Below are 19,307 nucleotides of genomic sequence, written 5' to 3' on the forward strand. Positions count from 1 at the left end.
ATTCCAGGACCCTGGGATCATGGCCTGAGCCAAAGGCAGACACTTAACCGACTGAGCCACCCAGGAGTCCCCAGATGTGAATTTTGGAAAACACTTTGGGCTGCAGGGGGATACAGAGGGGCCATAAGGGGCAGGAGCTGAGACAGGGGACAAGCTGGAGGCTGGTTCAGGGAAAGGACGACAAAGGTCAGGATTAAGACAGTGGCTGCTGGGAAGAGGGGAAAGGGTCTGAGGGAAGAGGGAAGGGTCTGACTTGGTGATAGGCTGAAAGGCCTGGGGGAGCTGGAGGGAGCCCCTTTGTGTCCTTCCTGAGAGACTGCACAGAGAACAGCCTCTTCCTCTCGAGAAGGAGCATGAAGGGGGCAACGGTCCTAATGTGAGGCTGTGCAGGCGAAGGCCCTTGTGGGGCACCCAGAGGATGCTGCTGCTGCCGGGTGGGCCAGTGGCCAGCAGCAGTGCTGACCGGAGGGACAGAGAAATAGCAGTGCGGGGAGGGGAGGGACCGTGCTGCCTCGGGCCGCTGGCCGTGTACGGAGCCCTGCTCCTGTTCACCTTACATCCGTGGAAATAGCAAAGTCTTCCAAGATGTTTTCATTCAAGCTTTACTGAAGAATGAGAAAACACCACGTCGCTTGCTTTTTTCTCTCCTCTTCTTCATCTGCTTTCGAGGTGGCTTTGGGAGGAAGAAGATGGAGTTGGGGTAACCACCCCCAGCCACCCGTTGGCATCGTTCCTACCGGGGAATAGATGGACAGTGAAGCAAGAAGAGGTTGAATGTCGGTTTTGAAGGGGCAAACAGAAGAGAAAGGAGCTGGGGAGGAAGGCTGAAGGGGGTCAGGGAGACAGTGGGGCGAGGCTCCAAAAAAGGTTAAGAAAATGAAGGGGAGACAATGTTTCAAAAAGCACATAATGCATTTTGAACTTGCAAAACATTTTTTTTTTTTTGGAAAGGAGGTAATGGTAAGACTCAGATACCTCCCCTATCTCTCTTTCTCTCTTTTTCTCTCATCTATCTATCTATCCATCCATCTATCTATCTAATCCATAGATACTTAAGGCATTCCTACAAAGCACAAGGCATTGTGATAGAATCTTCAGGCAATGCTGTTAAAGTACCTATACTCTAGTTGGGTGAAAATTGAAACTAGCCATAACATATTTAAATAACAGCTTAACCCTGAAACCACAAAGGAAATGATTGATAAATTTGACAACATACAAAAAATTAAAAGCTTCAGTACAAAAAAAAAAAAAATTCTTCAGTACAAACTGTAAAGGTATTTGCAGTTCATATGACAGACAACCCATTTCCCTAATGTACATTGAAAGAATCATTGAAAGACCCCAGATGAGCAGATGTCAACAGGAAGTTCTTAAAAATGAAAGCCAATATGAAAGTATTCTCAACTCATAATTAAAAGAATGTAATTTAAAACAGCAAGGAGACTTCAGTAATCACATCTCAGATTGGCAAATATTAAAATGCTCATTTATTGTCAAGTGCCATCCAGGGTTTGGGGAAATCGGCACCCTCTTACTCCCAGTGGTGGTCAACTGGTAGACCTTTTCAGAAGCTTATTTAGGACCATGTCAGCGTTTAGAACATATATCCCGTTTGACTCAGCAATTCCACCACTAGATACTCAAGGTGTACCAGTAGGAATGCTCAGAGCAACACTGCTTAAAGATTACAAGCTATCTAATATCCATCAACTGGGGATGGAATAGATGAGTTCTGCTGTATCTGTGCTGTGGAATATCATGTAGCCATTAAGAAGGATGAGGTATAAGTGAAAACAGCTCAGTAGAAAACAGTGTGTCTAGAATTATATCACTATGTTGATAAAAAACATACACGGTATACTGTATATGGATAACTCTAAATTTTTTTTTTTTTTGGAAGGATACATGTGAAACTAGTAACCATGTCTGTCTTAAAACAGGATATGAATGGTTACTCCGAGATAAGAAATGCAGGAGCTGGTCTTTGGATGGAAATCATGAGTCTGGCTTTTGACCGTTGAGTTTAAAGCATATTTAGGAGGAAGACAGAGGGGGGCTCCATGCAGACAGAAAGGCCCTGCTATTATCGATTTAATGTTTTCAAGTACTATTTGAACTTTTTATTATGTGTGTGTATTACTTTTGTGTTATAATAGATTTTAAATAAAATTACATTAAGGCAATAATTGAATAGCTGGCCCAGGGCCACACATGAGAAACAGTGAATTGCTCAACCAACTAGGGCTAGGCTAGGAGGTCTCTCTGGTCACGTTGTTTCTCCGTTTTGTGAAGTCCTTTTGTCACTGCATATTGTTCATGAATACCCTTAGGAAAATCCCCTGCAAGGTGCTCACCACGTTCCCCCACCACCACTAGCAGCCCCTGCCATCTTGCCTGAAGATACAACCAGGGCAGGAGTATGTTCTGAGCAACTTCCATTTCAGGCGATCCTCAAACATCAAAGTATTATCTTGGTCAAAACCAAAATGAATCACGAATTTGGGCAACTACGTGTGTGTGTGTGTATGTGTGTGTGTGTGTGTGTGTGTTCCAAGGTGAGTGGCACAGCTTGGTGAATGGAAGGAGCCCTGAACAGGGGACAAGGACACTTGGGTTCTAATCCAGCACAGCAGTCACCCCAGCTGGTGTCTCAGTGCCAATCTCATGGCCTCTCTGGATCTCCCTCACTTGCCTCTAACACGAAGGAATCCAACTCAAATCATGCCCTCCAAAGATCCTCGCAGGTTAGACATTCTGGTTTTTCTACATTTCTTTCTAGACCCCAAAGCAAGCCTTGGTTATATATTCTTCCATTTCTCTACTTTACCATAGAGCCTCTGTAAGGCAGAGCTAACAGAGGGCTGGAGTTGATGGCACACTGGGGTGGAGAGTTTGGGCTCAGAGTCAGTCACATATCCTTGGGTTTGAACCCCATTTCTGCTTCTCACCTGCTGTGTGGACAGCACTAAGCCGATGATCTTTTCTGAGCCTTCGTTTCTCCCTGTATAGAATCCCTTCAAGGTGGTAATATAGATGAGGGATGCTTCATCTCAGGGGCCTGGCGCATAATAGGTGCCCACTAAAAAAGGAAATTCTTATCATTGCACCAGGAAGTAATGATAGCAGAGCACAGAAAGCCTACTTCCTCACCTCCTTCAAGGCTTCTCAAATGCCCTTCTTCCAGGCACCTATGTTTCCACACTTTTGACTGTAGGAGTCATGCTCTGTTGAAATTGTCTGTGGGTATCCCTAGCTCCATCACTAGACTGAGAACTCCTTGGGGCCCTAGATCATGACTTTCACCCCCAGTCCCCCGTACTTGGCACGGTGCCTGGCACTGAGAACTGTTCTCTATACCTTTGTCAAGTGAGTGTACCCACGTGCAAGCCTATGAACACTGCAGGCTTTGGAAGGTAGTTTTGCCTCTGGCCCAAGCTTTTGTCCGGCCCACCTGTCCGAACTGTGATTGAGCTAACTCAGGAGGATTCCTGTACAGATGGGGGAAGGGGGGCTCTCTGGGCAAACTGACATAAGCACCAGGAAGGAGGCTCGTTTTTAATTAACTGCAGCCTCTTTTATCAGTGACAGCAGGGGCCATAGTCAGCATCACAGAATTGCTCTAATTGCCTCTGAGAACTTTCCGCACTTCAGACGTTCTGGGAGGGCCTCCTCAGCAGGCCCAGGCAGCCCTGATGACTCCCTCCTGTCCTCGCCAATTAGCTCCTCCGGGGGTTCCCTAGGTCAAATTCAAGCTTCTCTTTCCCACAGCCTGCCCTGTTCCTGAATCCTCTGTTTGGGTGAATAGCACAGCTACACTCCTGGGCACCCCAGCCAGGAATGAGCCTGGAGTCTACCCTCCACTCTTGGGCATCAGGGCCCATCTGTGCCCCAGGCCCCTGCTCCAGCCCTTGTCCTCTCTTAGCTAGGCTGCTGTGGCCTTGTCTGCTAAATGTGCATCCCCTACAACACACTCATCCAGCTCCTTCTTCCTAGAGCACCTTTCCTCCGGCCTCTCTCCTCTGGCCAACTTCAATTATCCTCCCAGCTTAGGTGGGACTTCCGCAGGAAGCCTTCCATGAACTCCATCATCCCCCTTGAGTTCACTGTCCCGCTCTGTGTCCCTGGCCCCCATATTGGATCATCCAGTTGTGTGCTGATGGTTCTCTTTCCCCAGCTGGACTGAGAGCTCTTTGTGGGCCTAGCTGCTGTGGAACATGTCCCTCTCCCTGCCCAACACCTGCTACAGGGCCTGACATTTACAATGTGCCTGGGCAGGGTTTATTGGAATGGAATTAAACCCAGCACATTCATAGAGAAAGAACCTAAAGAGAGAGAACACTTTCTACAAGGGAAGGGGGGCTGTCAAATGCTGGGGGTATCTCCTGACGCCAGAGAGCATGAGACATAACCAGCGGCTTCAGGCCCACTAAGACCATGGGTGAGCACCTGCTTGCGAGGACATTTGCTTCCCTGCTCCCCTGCTTTCTCACATCAACTGGCCACCATCAAGCAGGCCTTGGGTGGGGGGCACTTTTCAGGGGCTCTGGCTCTCTGGGACTCAGACCCTACTTCTCAGACTGCACAACCATGACATAGGTTGCATGAGCCCTTCTTGGCTCTTCTCTGTCCTCACTGGCCAGTCCTTGGATGAGGCCCCTAGGTGGGGAATCCCGCAGGCACAGACTCTCAGATATGGTGGGGGGCTTGGCAGCGCTTCAGTCTCACCCTCCCTTGTCCACACAAGGAACTGAGCGCTGGAGGAGGACGTGGCTGGAGGTCACAATCCAGAAGTTGACTGAGTAGACACTAGACCGTGGGTCGCCTGACTACTTTGGTGCTTTTTCTGCTATAGAACTCTCAGTTTTCCCCCAAAACTCTTCAGAAGTCCCTCCATCACACCTGCTGGAGTACCCACCTCCTCCTGCCCACGTTCTTTACCCTGAGGTGTAGGTATGGGAAGCGGATGGCAGGTATAGGAGAAGAATGTGGGTTTCTGGGTCAGCTTGTGTGTAGACCATCAGCTCTGCTGCATACCAGCTTGCTGTGTGGCCCTGGGCAGATAACCTAACCTCTCTGAACTTCATCTGTCTTCTCAGTAAAATGGGAGTTATAGATAGACTCTCGTGGAAATTTCTATAGAATTAATACATATAAAGAACCTCATATGATACCGATTCAGTCAGTGCTTAATAAATGGAAGTTTCCCTACATCCTAAGGGTGTTGACCCCTAGTTCATGCCCTTTCGAAAGCATTCTGTCTAGGGCCAGCTGTAGATTGTTTATTCCTGGGGATGAGGAAGAAGGAAGGAGGAAGGAGTTTAGTGGAGGCCCAGGCTGGGCACAAATGAAAGGCATGTATTTCTTTCAAGGCAGGAAGGCTGGGACCGGGCGGCACCGCCGGCCAGGGAAGCTTGGTGGGACCCGCAGCCTCTGGAGGTCAGAGCCAGAGACCGAGGCAGGCGCCTGACAGGCTGAGCACGGCCTGCAGCGCCCCCGCGTGCCCACAGTGAGAACAATCTCCCGAACCACCGTTGGTCTGCAGAAGCAAGCCCCCAGGCCTCGTGACCTGAAGGGAAAGCACGGTCCAGCCAGCAGGCCCTGAGCCGGACGCAGCCAGGTTCTGTTTGAGGGAGGCGAGAGGCCTGAAACCCACCCCTTTTCCGACTGTTCCTCAACAGCAGTCCCGCCACCACCTGCAATGGTCAGTCACTGCTCAGGGTCTACCAAATTCTCGCCTGGAGACCAGTGCGCATCAAGCCCCTGCTCAGCTCTTGCTCTATTCTTCCCAGTCCCGGCCAAAAGGGCTAGAGGGCCAGAGAAGAGCTTTCATCAGCTTATCAAAGCCCCGCAATAAGAACATCCAGATTTTTTTTAAAAATGCCATTTTAATGTGTATCTTAACAAACTTGCAAATTTCTTGTGTTACCTTTTGTACCACTTTGAGTGCAATTAGCGGGGAGACACTAAACAGCTGTTTCACTTGTGTTCATTAAGGTTTTACTGTATAGATTTGGGGAGTGGGACCGAAGGAAGGAATTCCAATTGGACCCCGGGCCTGATCGAGGTTCAGAGCAAAGACCCCCACACTCCTGGGCCAGCCCAGCCCATCACTCTGTACTGAGAATATATTCACTTGTGGCTTCCCCCCTTGGACCCTGACCACAGGGGACAGGAACTGGGTTGTTAATCTTTGTGTCAGGACTCCCTCGTAGAAGGCACAGGTGGATGTCTGGCAAATCAGAAGAAAATACAAACGTGAGCCGGTAAGGTTGGAACCAGGGTGGTGGCAAGTGGAAAGGCAAGTGGAAGTGCTCAGTATTAAATACAGAGGAGCCCTCGTCAAAAACACCTCTGAACTCTCCTGGTAGGACGTTAAAGCTTTAGCAGCTTTCCCATAGACGTATGAGAGCCCCCGAATTTGCTGGTTTCTCAGGAAACAGGACTTGACCGGGAGGATGAGCGGTGGCACGAGGTAGCGCCCAGCAGGGCAGAAGGGGAGGCGGGGCGTGAGGCTCAGCAAAGGCGTCTTCAGCAGAGTATGTGGAGGACCAACTTATCTCAGTCATCAGACATGCCTGGGGTCAAATCCGCCCTCCACCTCCACTGGCTGTGTGACCTTGAACACATAACTCCTCATCTGGACGATGGTTTCAGGAATTTTTATCTTGCAGGTTTTGCTTTTTTTTTTAATTCAAGTAATTCAAGTATGGTTGACACACAATATCCTAGTAGTGTCAGGTATACAGCGTAATGATTGGACAAGTCTGTAACGCTATGCTGTGTTCACAAATGTAGCGACCATCTGTCACCATGCAACTCCATCGCAGTGCTGTGGACCGTATTCCCCATGCTGTACCATTCATCCCTGTGACTTTGTCAGCCCGTAGGCGAAGCCCGTACCTCCTACCCCCCTTCACCCATTTTCCCTATCGCCTCTCACCCTGACAACCATCAGTTTGTTTTGTGTATTTAGGGTCTGCCTCTTGCAGGTTGTTTTGAAGATCAAATGAGAGAAGGGGTGCCTGGCACAGGGTAAGCCCTCAGTGGATGGCTGCGTGACTACCCCTGCCCACAACATTTCCAGTGGCGGCACCAGTGCAGGCCTTCCCTCCCCACCCTAGAGTCGAATTCTTCTCCCGTGGCCCCCAGCAGCCCTTCCTTCCCCCGCTGCTCAGGTGCTGACCTTGGTTCCTGCCCTTCGAGAACCCAGAAGTAATCACATGAGAAGTCCACCTATCCTTCATCTTCCTACAACCAAATACACCTGCTTCTGCATATTCATATTTTTGCCTTTCTTCCTGCTGCCATCGAGGAGCTATCCTGCTCCCACCAATTGCTCAGAACCCCTCTGACCTCTAGCCCTCGTAAGGACTTAGCTGCTGAAATTATGCCCTCTCTCCTGACTTACTAATTTCTCCCTCTCTACTGGGCCATTCCCATGAACATACGAACAAGATTGACTATCTCTTGTTTTAAAATATAAAGCCCTCCCTGAACCCCCATCTCCCTCCACTGTGGCCCCATTTCTCTTCACAGCCCATGCAGCATAGATGTTTTCTGGATCCCATGCCTCTCATCCTCCAAGGGACCTGCACTCCAGGACACTCAGCAACACACAGCAGCACACAGGGGGACCAGGACTGAAAGTCTGAGCCCAGGATGGGGAAGATTCTGGATTCTTTGATGATGCATATTGTACTTTTATTGTTTACTTTAAATAACAATCTCTTTTCTGCTTATAAATACATACTCATGGTAGACAACCCCCTACTCATGGAAAAATATAAAAAAATAAAATAAAGGCCATGATAAAATTAATTAAAAATAAGATGAAATCAATCATAATCCTGCCAAAGAGAGACATTTTGCTGTTTCTTTCCAATTTTTTCCCCTAAGCATATATATATTTAAAAAATTATTTATTACATATATATATATACAACTTACATACATTCACATACATGATATATATACACTGTGTGTCATGCACTGTGCTGAATAATGGGAGTACACCAAGACAAACACAGTTCCTGCCCACACAGCAGAGAGAGAGCCAACGAACAGTTCTAAACTATGCTGAGTGCCATCTTGCTGGCTGGATCCAGGCGTTTGGGGCTCAGACGAAAAGAGGTAGGAGGAAAGGCGGAGGGGAAGGAGGGGTTAATGGCCATAGCTTTTCTGACCAACACCAAGGATTTTTTTTTTTTTTTAAGATTTTATTTATTTGCGAGAGAGAGAATGAGAGAGAGAGAGCATGAGAGGGAGGAGGGTCAGAGGGAGAAGCAGACTCCCTGCTGAGCAGGGAGCCTGATGTGGGACTCGATCCCAGGACTCCAGGATCATGACCTGAGGTGAAGGCAGTCACTTAACCAACTGAGCCACCCAGGCCCCCCCACCAAGGATTTTTTTTAATTGCCAATTTGACATGCAAATAAATGACCTCACTATTTTTGCATTTCTTTTATTGAAGGTAAGGATGAACTTTAAAAAAAAAAAAATGTTTATTGGCCTATGGTCTCTCTTTTGTGAATTGATGGCTTATATTCCTGGATTTGATCTTATTTGCCTCTGATTACTTTGCCACAAAGGGGAACGGAAGAGCTTTTAAATGAACAAATTCTTTGAGTTCTGATCCTCTCAGGCCCAAAGACTTAGAACATCCCTATCAGGGGAGTGTCATTTGCATATGATTTTAATGCAGATTCCTATGTTGCAACAATACACATTTTCTGACTGCTTCTTGAGTCCAGCATGGTGCAAAGGAAAAAGTATTCAGAGCTAGAAGACCTGGAGATGAGTTTTAACGACCAAAAAAAGTCATTTTATTTCTCCCATCCTCAGTTTTCCCATCTATAAAATGGAGATAATAAGGAAACATTCTACTCAGTGTTGCTGTGAAGAATAACTAAGATCAGGGTAACCAGCACAAAAGTAGAACGCATCTAGCATGGTGCATACCACAGTCAGCCCTCAGAAAATCTTGGATTCTGTGCTGATTTTTCCTTCCTTACACGGATGGGCTATTGGGAGTGGGAGAAAGGAAAGCTTTCTCTGGAGTGAGAACCACCAGAAAAGGTTTCTTAAAGGAGGTACAATGTGAACTGGGCCATAAAGGGTGGAAAGGATTCTGGCATGGTGGGTGGAAGAAGGGAAGATATTCTGGGTGGGGAGCCATGTAAGTTAGAATGGAAGCTTGGGGTCAAGCTGTCCCAGTAAATGCTGCTGTTATTCAGTTCCCAGTAAGTGCCAAGAGCACAGCCATGAATCCACACGAGCCAGTATATTATTACCATTTTTATCATCATCATCATTATTCCCCCCTTTACAGATGGAAAAGCAGAAACTCAGAGAGCTTATGTGACTTCCCCAAAGCCACACAATTGGTCACTGGTGCTGGAATTTGAATCTGATCCGAAATCCCATACTCTTTCCCCCAAACCATCTTCGGCAGGCACAGAGGCCTCCTAGGTCTCCGACTTCAAGAGAACCTGCCCTTGAGCTGCGGGAGCACAAAGGCGCTAGCCCCGAGGTGGCGCTTCGTTATTCACCTCTGCTTCCGGGTCAAGGCTGCGTGCTTCCGGGTCAAGGTCTAGCACTTCCAGGGCAGCCTGGCCAGCGTCGGAAGGGGGCAGGGGCAAGGTCTAGGGCTTGGCTATTCCTGCCCAGCGTGAGCCGCCGCTGGGGGGCAGTCTTCACTCCACATTTCCCTGTAGAGTCATGTAGACAAGCAGGTCTGAGGCTCACATGCCCCATCCTGCTCCTACCTTTTGTCTTTCACAAGCCTGAGCCGCAGTAAGCCTGACCCACTGCCAGCTCCATCTGTGTGGGGCCCTGGACGCCCCGTCCTAGTGTGTCCTACCCCCCACGCCTGGTGCGGATGGGAGATCCCAAAGAAAACCTGCCTGCTGGAGCACAGGGCCCAGCAGGGCAGTGCCGGGGCAAGGGGTGGGCTGTGGAGGGTCTTCAAGGATAGTAGTAACGAACACTGTGCATTCACCAGGTGCCAGGCACCCTGTTAAATGCTTTCTTTTGACTTATGATTTCAATTAACCCTCACAAGAACTCCGAGAGGGAGCAATTGTTCCTGTATTTTATAGACAAGGGACCCAGAGAGTTTCAACACCTTGACTGTCCAGGTAGAAGCCTGTTATGGGGCAGTCTGGCTCCAGAACCTGCGCTCTTAGCTGCGTCTCTCTAGCTGGGTGCCAGGAAGCTCTCTGGGCTTGCCCTGCTGGGCAGGAAGTGACAAGGCCTTTGTGCTCGCAGGGTTCTTGGAGCACCTGCCGTCCCTGTCCTGCTCAGCCCGACTTGCCTCATGCTGGTGTCTGTCCTGTGGGCCTCAGCCAGGGGAAGGGGAAGCGGGAGGAGAACTACTTCAAGTGAACAGCAGTGTCTCACAGAGGTTAGGAGGTCATGCCGAACATTCCTCGGCGCCAGCCCCACCCCAGTCTGCTCTCTGGCCGTTGAAGATGCGTCATGCTAATTTTACCCAGTTCCTTTCGGCCCCACAATCAGCCGCCCATCAGCCACAGAACCAGTGTGCCCACACTGCGGCCACGTGCCGTGCCCACCCTCCTTCCGCCCGTGGTTCTGGAAGGGAAGTTTTCTCAGCTTGGCTTGGCCTGAGAGCTTATGAGAGGAGCTGCCTGAGCAGATGTGCAAGGGGCAGCAACTCTCCTTTGTCTCTTAATCTTACTGGTGTCAGACAGACCTGGGTTCAAATCCCTCTCTGCTTCTTACCAGCTGTGGGTCCTTAGTCAAGTTCATTTTATTAGGTGGTTTTTGCTATATAACAAACCACACCCCAAACTTAGTGGCTTTAACCCACAACCAACTGTGATTGCTCATGAGTTCGTGGATTGGTTGGACAGTTAGCTCCTCCTCCTCCTCCTCCTCCTTGAGCAGCCTTGGCTGAACTCCCTACTGGGACTGTGGCCAGCTAGAGGCTGGCTGATGAAGGATGGCCTCAGCCGGGGTAACAGGACCCTGCTCCACATGCTCACTTTTCCCGCAGTGGGCTAGCACGCACTAATGTTCATAATGTGCCGGGAATGCCCAGAGAGTGAACGAGCAACAGACCAGGCTTCTGATGATGAGCTGGGAAGTCACATTGTGAAGGCCACGGACAGAAGGGTGATGAATTGGAGCCACAATCTCGCATCACTTAACCTCGCTGCGACTCTGTTGGCTCATTTAGAGGATGGGAATAATATCACATATCATGTGATGCTCTACTGTTCCCTGTCCTTTTAGGGGATGGTCACTCAGGGGCTGCCACAAGAGGGGACACAGGAGAGGTGCAGGAAAACAAAGTTTATTAAACTCACAGGTCCTAGAGAGACAGAGTCACTGCAGGACAAGAGGGGGGACCACTTGGGAAGAGCGCCAAGGGACCAGGCTCAGCCACGAAGGTGGGGAGCTGAGGGACCGTGAGGAACCCATGGGTAAGGGCCTTTACCTGGGGGCTGGGTAGGTACACAGGCAAAGGACACAAGGGGATTTCCTTGGTGCCCTTTGGTGTTTGACCAGCACTAGTTCACAGTCATGGGAGGTAGGAAGGGGACTGGGTGCTCACAGCGTGTTTGTGGGCATGTTGAGGCAGCAGGAAGAGATGAACTTTTAAAATTTACAATACTCCTAGTACATCATGGGCTCCATGAATTTGTTTTGAAAGCCAACCTTATAAAATATAAAAGACCGAAGAGTAGATTCACCTTTGGAGAAAGCCATTCCTTCGTTCCTGGGAAACTGTTTGAGTAGGGGGTCCTTAGTCACAATAATTAGAGTATGATGCACCAGGACCTGCCCTCCAGCTGCGGGAAGACTATGAAGCAATTCCAGTGTGGAAAAGCAGAGTGCTCTGCTTAGCATTCCTTCCTTCCTTCCTTCCTTCCTTCCTTTCTTCCTTCCTTCCTTCCTTCCTTCCATTTATTCAGGGAATCAATCAGAAAACAGCAAGAGCCTGTCGTGTGATGTGTGGGAGATACTGGATGTAACATAGAGAGGAAACGAAGCATCAAGGTTACGGGAGGGAAGTGTGGGGTCGACTGTCAGGGGCATTTCCTTGCAAGCCAGGTGATGAGTGTGGCCCACTGCCTCGGGGAAGGAGGAGCCATTGAAGGCTTTAGGCAGGGATCAGTATGGTGGTTTCTTTGTCATTTCTAAAGATCTCTCAGGAGGTTGCCTGGAGAATGAAGAGGTGGTTGGTGTTGTGCAGTGCAGGGAAGAGACTAATTAGATGTTCAGAGAGAGGGAGAGAGAGACACACAGAGAGAGAGAGTGCAAGTGAGATTGCACTCAGAAAGTTTAGAACCCAGAGGAAGCCTGAAAAGGGAGGGGGGAGCCAAGTTGCTCAGAACATGAGCTGCTCTACCTTCTTGGTTTAATTCGGTCATTCATTAAATACATGTTTACTGAGCCCCTACATGGGTGAATAAAACAGACAACAGTCCTCTCATTTATGGAGCTCACATCCTAAGAAAACCAATTTTCATGCTTAAAGGCACAGTTCCTGTTTTTCATGCAACATGGTGTCAACTGCGTGCCCACCTCCCCATTTGCTGGCGAACAGCTCCAGTGAGGGAGCTTAAGGGGAAGGGACGGGCATGCCTCGTTTTGACTACAGGCACTCTTCACTTTCCACGTCGCATTTAGGTCCCCCTCGAGCGCACCCTCCCCCTGGCTATAAGTTGAGACTTCACTGTCCCCCTGTGAGAACTCAGTGAAATGTGTCCCTTGAGTGGGCTCATCAATAAGGGACGGGAGGTATGAACTAGTGATTTCAGCCACAGCAGAAGACATTACCAGGTCGTGCTTTGAGCTTTATTAGTGGCCCCAGCCCAGAGTGACCCCTCAGAGAGTGTTGGCCCTCCCCCAGAGAAGCTGAGTGTCCATGTCTGCAGACACTTTGGGCACAGCACGGTGGAGGGGCTGTGGGAGGTCATCTGCATTCCACGCCAGCATCCTCATTGTGGTTGCAGTTGTGAGAGCCCCAGTTGCTTTTTTGGCAACTCCAGAGGCTCGTCTCTGTCCCTCGACAGGCAACGTCATCCAGCCAGATTTCCCCACTGCCTGGATATAGGGAAAGCAGGGAGATAGAGGAGAGCAGGATTAGGGCCAAACTTGCATTTGGGGTAGGCTACCAATTTCCCTTGCAGCCCCTCGGGCTCTCCTGCCATGACTCTGCCTCCCTCCTGCTTTCTGCCCTTTAACAAAAGTCTCATCCAAAGATTAGGTGAGACAGATTAAGATAAAGATATATAATCTATTATTAATTATTAATACTTAATCTGTGCTCTGTTTGAAATTTCCTCCTGGGGGCCTCCCAGTGTTTGTCTCTTTCCTGCTTAGTCCCTGCTGTGGAACCCACTTTCCTCAAATGCCCTTTGAACCAGGCCGTTCTCTGGCTCAAAAGCATTCACACATTCTTCCAAATCCCCTCCTTTGGATATAATTGATTTCAGATCAACAGCACAGAGGAAAACAGCGGGATGACTGACAGTCCTGACTTACGATGGTTTGATTTATGATTTTCCAACTTAATGATGGTGCAATCATACTTGGGATTTTGAACTGTGGTCTTTTCCCAGGCTAGGGATATGTGGGATGATGCTCTCTTGTGATGCTGGGTAGCAGAAGCTCCTAGTCAGTCAGGTGATCATGAGAGCAAACAACCAATATACGATACGCATACAACCATTCGTACCCGGACCACCATGCTGTTTGTCACTTTCAGTACAGTATTCAATCAATGACATGGGCTGGTCGACACTTTATTATAAGTAGGCTTTATGTTAGATGATTTTTTCTAACTGTGGGCCAGTGTAGGTGTTCTGAGCATCCTTAAGGCAGACGAGGCTAAGCTGTGCTGTTTGGTAGGTGACATGTATTAGATGCATTTTTGACACAATGTTTTCAAATTACTATGGGCTTATTGAGATATAACCCCATCATAAACTCAGGAAGATCTGTATTTGGTTACAGTAATTTACACTTTTACACAGTTTACAGTGTAGCGATCTACATAAGTGTAATCTATATGAGGAAAACACATACTTTAAAGGAGTTTTATAATCCATATAAATATATATATATTTATATCCATAAATATCCATATAAATATATATATATATAACTCAGGTTAAAAAGCAAGTAGGCACTGTAGGGTGGAGGAAAGGCAGAGAGTGTTTGGGGGTGGGGGCAGGAGAAGGCAGCCTAGTATCCCTGCCAGGTCAACTCTTGTGGCCAAAGAAATGGTCTCAGCCTGGGGACTTAACTACTTTATTGAAAGTTTGAACCTTTTGCTGAAAGAGATAGGCCGAGTCTCTAGCACCCTGGGATATCTTTCCAAAACTTATTTTAGGAAGTCCCTGCTCTGATTTGTTTTCTTTTCCCTTTGTACCTTCTCCTTGAGGATGATCACAGCATGGCCATTCCTGGCTTCTAGTTTCCAGATAGCTGAGATGAGCACCTGTGTTTGCCTACCCTGCAACTTTTCTGTTCTGCCACGACCAGCACCTCGCTGTCGTTCAGAGAGCCACGGCTCACCAGCACCCTTGGCCATGGAGCAGTCTGGCTTCCCGGGCTGCACAGGCAGTGACCAAGCCAGGCCAGCCAGAGCCCCAGCCAAGCCTTTGCTGTCCAGGTCCCCTTTGTCCCGGGGTGGCCAGCCTGGAAGGCACTGAGCAGCAGCACTTTTCAGTTGCTTAAGCCAATCCTTTTCTTTAACCCAAACTCACTGAGTCACTTGCAACCAAAGGGAAAACTTCCAGGAAAGAGGCTCCTGGCCGAGGACCCACTCACCAGGTGTTATATTGGTAAGGGCTATTCCCCTGGAGTAGCCCAGCATGCGGCAGAAGACAGTGGCATCTGAATTGTCCCAGTCATCGTCACAGATGGTCCCCCAGACACCATTATAGTAAACTTCAGCCCGGCCTCGGTTCCTAGTGCCGATAATCCTGACCATCTGCACCGGATAACTGAGTCCGGGTTCACCTGGGTGAAAGACATACGTGGGAGAGGTGAAGAGAGCAGCCTCGGGCTTTGTGTGGATGCAAGCTCTGCCTTTTCATTGTTGGAAGTTCTGTTATTCAGGGGCAGGGGGAATCCCCTTGCTCGGCCATCACCAGAGCCGGGGACATCCCGCATGTGACACCAACACAACCGGGCGAGCAGCCTCCATCCACCTGCGGCTGGTCCTGCCTATCCAGCCGGCTGCATCTTGCCTTGTCTTGTGGGGAGAAGGAAAGGAAAAGTTGAGGGGGAAATGGCAGGAGGGAAAGAAGGGAGGGAGGGAGAAAGGGAAGGAGGGGAAGGGAGGGAAGAAGAGAGAAAGTGAAGGAAGTGGGGGAGGGGAGCTAAACAGTTGTGTTGTGGTTCTATGTCGTCCTGGGGAGGCTTAGTCAAAGGCTGAGTCTGCTAGCTTTTCCCAAAATGAGGAATCTCTCTGAGAATAAGGGTCTCTCCTCTACCACACCTACAGTTTTCAAGTACAGCGTTCTCTCGAAGGCACCAATTAAAGAGAACAGAATTAATAATAATTAATAATTACCTTTTTGACCTTTTTCTCCCCGTATTCCCTGCGCTCCAGAAGATCCTGCCAAAAAAAAAAAAAAAAAAAAAAGAACACACACAATTTAAAGGAAACCAAGCCAGGACCCCTTCACCCTTCTTTGCTCGCAGCAGGGACGAGGGTGGGGGTGGGGAGGGCAGATTCTCTCCTCCAGCTTTGCCAGTGACCTGGCATCCTGGGGACTAGATGTACCACGAGCACCACTGGTTGAGCAAGATGAAATAGGCTTGCCCTACAGCAGGAAGGATTTAAGTTAGCTTAGTGAGGAGCATTGAACAGGTAAGAGACGGATAGTGGGCTGCATCTCCTTTGTGGAAAGCTCTGGGGGCCAGGGCGTGGCCGGGTATCGTGCAAGCACACGTTCGCGTGTCTGCCCCTCTGGGTGCCCAGGCTGTGCCTCATTCACTTCCGTGTGCTCAGGGCTGAGGGCAAGCCCAGCACGGAACTTGTCCAGGGAGCCAATAAACCTCTACACCTCTGGATCCGAAAACTCCCAAACCCCTTACAACAGGGCCTCTCCTCAGAACCCACAAATCACAGATTGAGGCCTTACCTTTCGCTCCCTGCTCTCCCTTTTGGCCTTTCAGTCCAGGTGGACCCCGGGGGCCTACCAGGCCCTGGTTTCCCATTTCTCCCTTCATGCCCGCAGGACCTGGAGAGGAGAGAGACCGCTTCCCTCAGATGTTCCGCTCTGCTTTCCAAGGGAGACCAAGGACCTTGGTCTTTAATGACTGGGTTGTCTTGACAAGCACGTTCCCCGCCCCCATGAGTGGGCTGTTTGGATGTTCAGCCTGTGCTTTTGGCCCACCTGGGAGAGGTGCTGAGGGTGGGGGGGCTAGGTATTGCTGTGATCTCCCCACTGACTCTCACATGAGTGCTACACAGGTCAAAACAGCTGATTCCAGAGGTTGTCGGTCCTCATCAGACCACCTAATTGTGTGGAAGTTCTGGCCATTCTGGGAGAACTTGCTAGAATGTTTCTAGGCCTCCGAGATCTCCTTTAGTAAGTTCAAATAGGAACCAAATATCCAACTCAGGAGGAAGAAAGACAGTTCAAGAAATGTGTCTGAGAAGTTTCGCGTTGGCACGCATCAGGGCGGGGCTGTGGAGGAGACTAGAACTGCTCTGTGGGAAGCGCTGCGCTCAGGGATGGACCACAGGCAGGGGCTTGGAAAACTGAGGTGATCGTAACAGGCCAGGGGCCAGCAGCAGGAGGAGGACGGGAGAAGCTTCAGGGGGCCGACGAAGACGGAGATGGACCAACACAGACATGGGGAAGCAGACAGAGGCCTTGCAGCCTGGGGCCTGGAGAGGAAGACTGCCCAGCTCCACGGAGGCTGCACGGCCTGAAGCCACCAGCTGACCACCAGCTTTCCAGCCCCATCTTCCCCCTTCCCCACCCTCAGCTCAGCCCCTCTCCCCTGCCTCAGGGCCCTGAGTTCTGTCCCTCTCCAGGTTTTCCAGGGGAAGAATCTGAGGCTTGAGGGACAGAGGACAGGAGTCCTAGCCGCAAACAGGCTTGGGCCCCAGCTGCTTTGGGGGAAGGTGACAGCAGCACGTTCAAAGTCAACAAGACCTGCCCTCCAAGCACGAGGCTTTCCAGACATCATTCTGAGAAATTTAAATGAAGCCAGCCCTTTACCTGGAACTCCTGATTCTCCTTTTGTTCCTTTCTGTCCTTGAAGTCCTAAGATCGAAATACAAAAGGTGGGGGAGATAATAAAACTTAGATATTAGACACTTTTAATCTTAGACAACCTCTACCTTTTGTCTGATTAATGCAGACGGAAAGATACATTGGTTCTCCACGATTGTTTAAAGCCTCCTTAGCAGAGCATAAAAGGAGACAGACCGCAGATAAATGGGGACACGTGTTGGGGTGAAGTAGAAAGGTAGTGGATGAAAGTCAGAGTTAAACAGACAGATGGACTCTGGATTTACTGGCTGGCCTTCTTTGTCCGATGGTAGCCTGACTCGGTGTATAAATCCAATCCCATTCCTTCCTGCCTGCATTTTATTGGAAAAGAAGTGAGAGATATTTTGAAAATAAAGTCATCTTTATTTCTAGAAGGCTGTGGAGGGGACTCCTTGGCCGCCAGTGGTGTTGGGGGCCCTCACCCACAGCAGATGCTCCATAGCATTTGTTGGTTCATTTCATCATGGCCCTAATGTGGCTAAGGATTCGTGTGGTTAGGTCAGAAGCCCCAGGAGCTCAGAGCTGCTACTGCAGACCTTGGCACCGGAAAAGCAGGACACACTGGAAGGATCTGAGAGGGCAACTAGTTCAGCCCCTCATGTGAGGGATGGGACAGAACTGAGGCTCAGCGAGCTTCTTCCAAGAGCTGAGGGAAACTCAGACGTCAGACCCTGGCAGGCAGGCCCCGGCCCACCGCAGGACATTTGCACCTGCTCCGGTCCCTCTTTTTAGAATGTCTCACCCTTTCCATCCCCTGGAGAACTCAGATCAAGCCTGTAAAACCTGCTAAGATGTCAGATGTCACCTGACTGCGAAGCCTTCTCTGGCCTTGCCCGTGGATGGCGTACTTCCCCCTGAGGCAGCAAAGTGGCCAGAGTTAGCCGGCCCGGGCTGGCATCTGCCTCTGTGACCTTGAGCAAGGTGCTGCCCTCTGGGAGCCTCACTTTCCTGCTCTGAGTCTCCTGGCTGCCTCAGGGGTGGTCGTGAGACTGAAATGAAGTCGCCTGTGTCATGGGCTGAGCCTCGTGTCTGGCCTGTGCTCAGTAAGTGCTGCCACAGGGACCCCACGGACCCTGTTGGCGTGGGTCTGTCTCCCCTCCGGGGGGAGCACCTCAGACCCTGGCCCAGATGAGCTCCGGGCTCGCTGCCCAACAAGCCCCCTAATTGTTCCCCGGGGACCTGAGGTGACCCAGCTAAGGCAGCACAAATTTCCTCTGCTCATCAGCATCTGAATTGCATGTGTCAAGATCAGAGAGGAGAAGCCACACTCAGAAATCTGCCTTTGGCTGTTAGTAAATAGAAAAACAGTCCATACCTTGACCCTTGGCCCTCTGTCTGTGGCCTAGAGACCGCCATATTGCAGAAACCTCTACCTTGAGAGTCTGTCCCTGGAAGCAAGGTGCAGGGGCCCCAGACCCTGTGACCTCCCTTTATTGTCCCCTCCCAAAGAAGTGCCCATCTCCAGCTGTCCCCAAAGCACCAAATGACAAGCACACTCTGTACAGACAGGAATCATAGGGACTCCCCTATTCCTAGGTCCATGGTCCCCATGGCCTGACCCCCACCCCCACCTCATTTTCACAGCCTCCTTCCCAGGCCCTCCCCTCCCGGGGACTCAGCATCTGCTGAGCCAGGCCCGCTGCTAGGAGCTTTACACACACCCTCATTCCACCTTTCAGCTGCCCTGCAAGGTAGTGCCATTTTCCTTTATACAGAAGAGGAGGAAGTCCACAGTCACAGATGCTAGGTGATTTATCCAAGGTCACACAGGGAGGGAGTGGTGAAGTCGGGTTGTAACCCACGTTTGGTCTCCCACTGGGTGCTGTAGCTCCTTGTGGCCCATTAGCACGGCAGCTCACACCTTCCTGGAGTTTCCACTCAGGCTGTCCACCTGGTTTCAAAGACACTCCCAGCCTACCCTGGGCCATCCCTTTCCCCTAAATGAGTAGTCGAACTAGGGGTGCATCAGAATTGCCTGTACCGGGCTTGGGAAACAAACTGGCTTTTCAGGCTCCACCCCAGAGATGCTGAGTCAGT

At 50.0% G+C, this 19,307-nt stretch overlaps 1 protein-coding gene across 1 annotated transcript in view; it reads right to left on the reverse strand.

Moving 5' to 3' along the window:
* Positions 1–12,811: 12,811 nt before the first annotated feature.
* The window catches only part of MARCO (macrophage receptor with collagenous structure), a 34,584-nt gene continuing 28,088 nt past the window's right edge, over positions 12,812–19,307 (reverse strand). The window contains exons 12-16 of the mRNA XM_078069974.1: positions 17,217–17,261; positions 16,128–16,226; positions 15,554–15,598; positions 14,806–14,997; positions 12,812–13,074 (exon numbers count right to left, since the gene is read on the reverse strand). Coding sequence (XP_077926100.1) covers positions 12,944–13,074; positions 14,806–14,997; positions 15,554–15,598; positions 16,128–16,226; positions 17,217–17,261 — 512 coding nt within the window. The 3' untranslated portion in view covers positions 12,812–12,943. The remainder of the gene's footprint in view (positions 13,075–14,805; positions 14,998–15,553; positions 15,599–16,127; positions 16,227–17,216; positions 17,262–19,307) is intronic.

The sequence above is a fragment of the Halichoerus grypus genome, chromosome 4 (assembly GCF_964656455.1).
Source record: "Halichoerus grypus chromosome 4, mHalGry1.hap1.1, whole genome shotgun sequence".
In the NCBI taxonomy this organism is placed as follows: Eukaryota; Metazoa; Chordata; class Mammalia; order Carnivora; family Phocidae; genus Halichoerus; species Halichoerus grypus.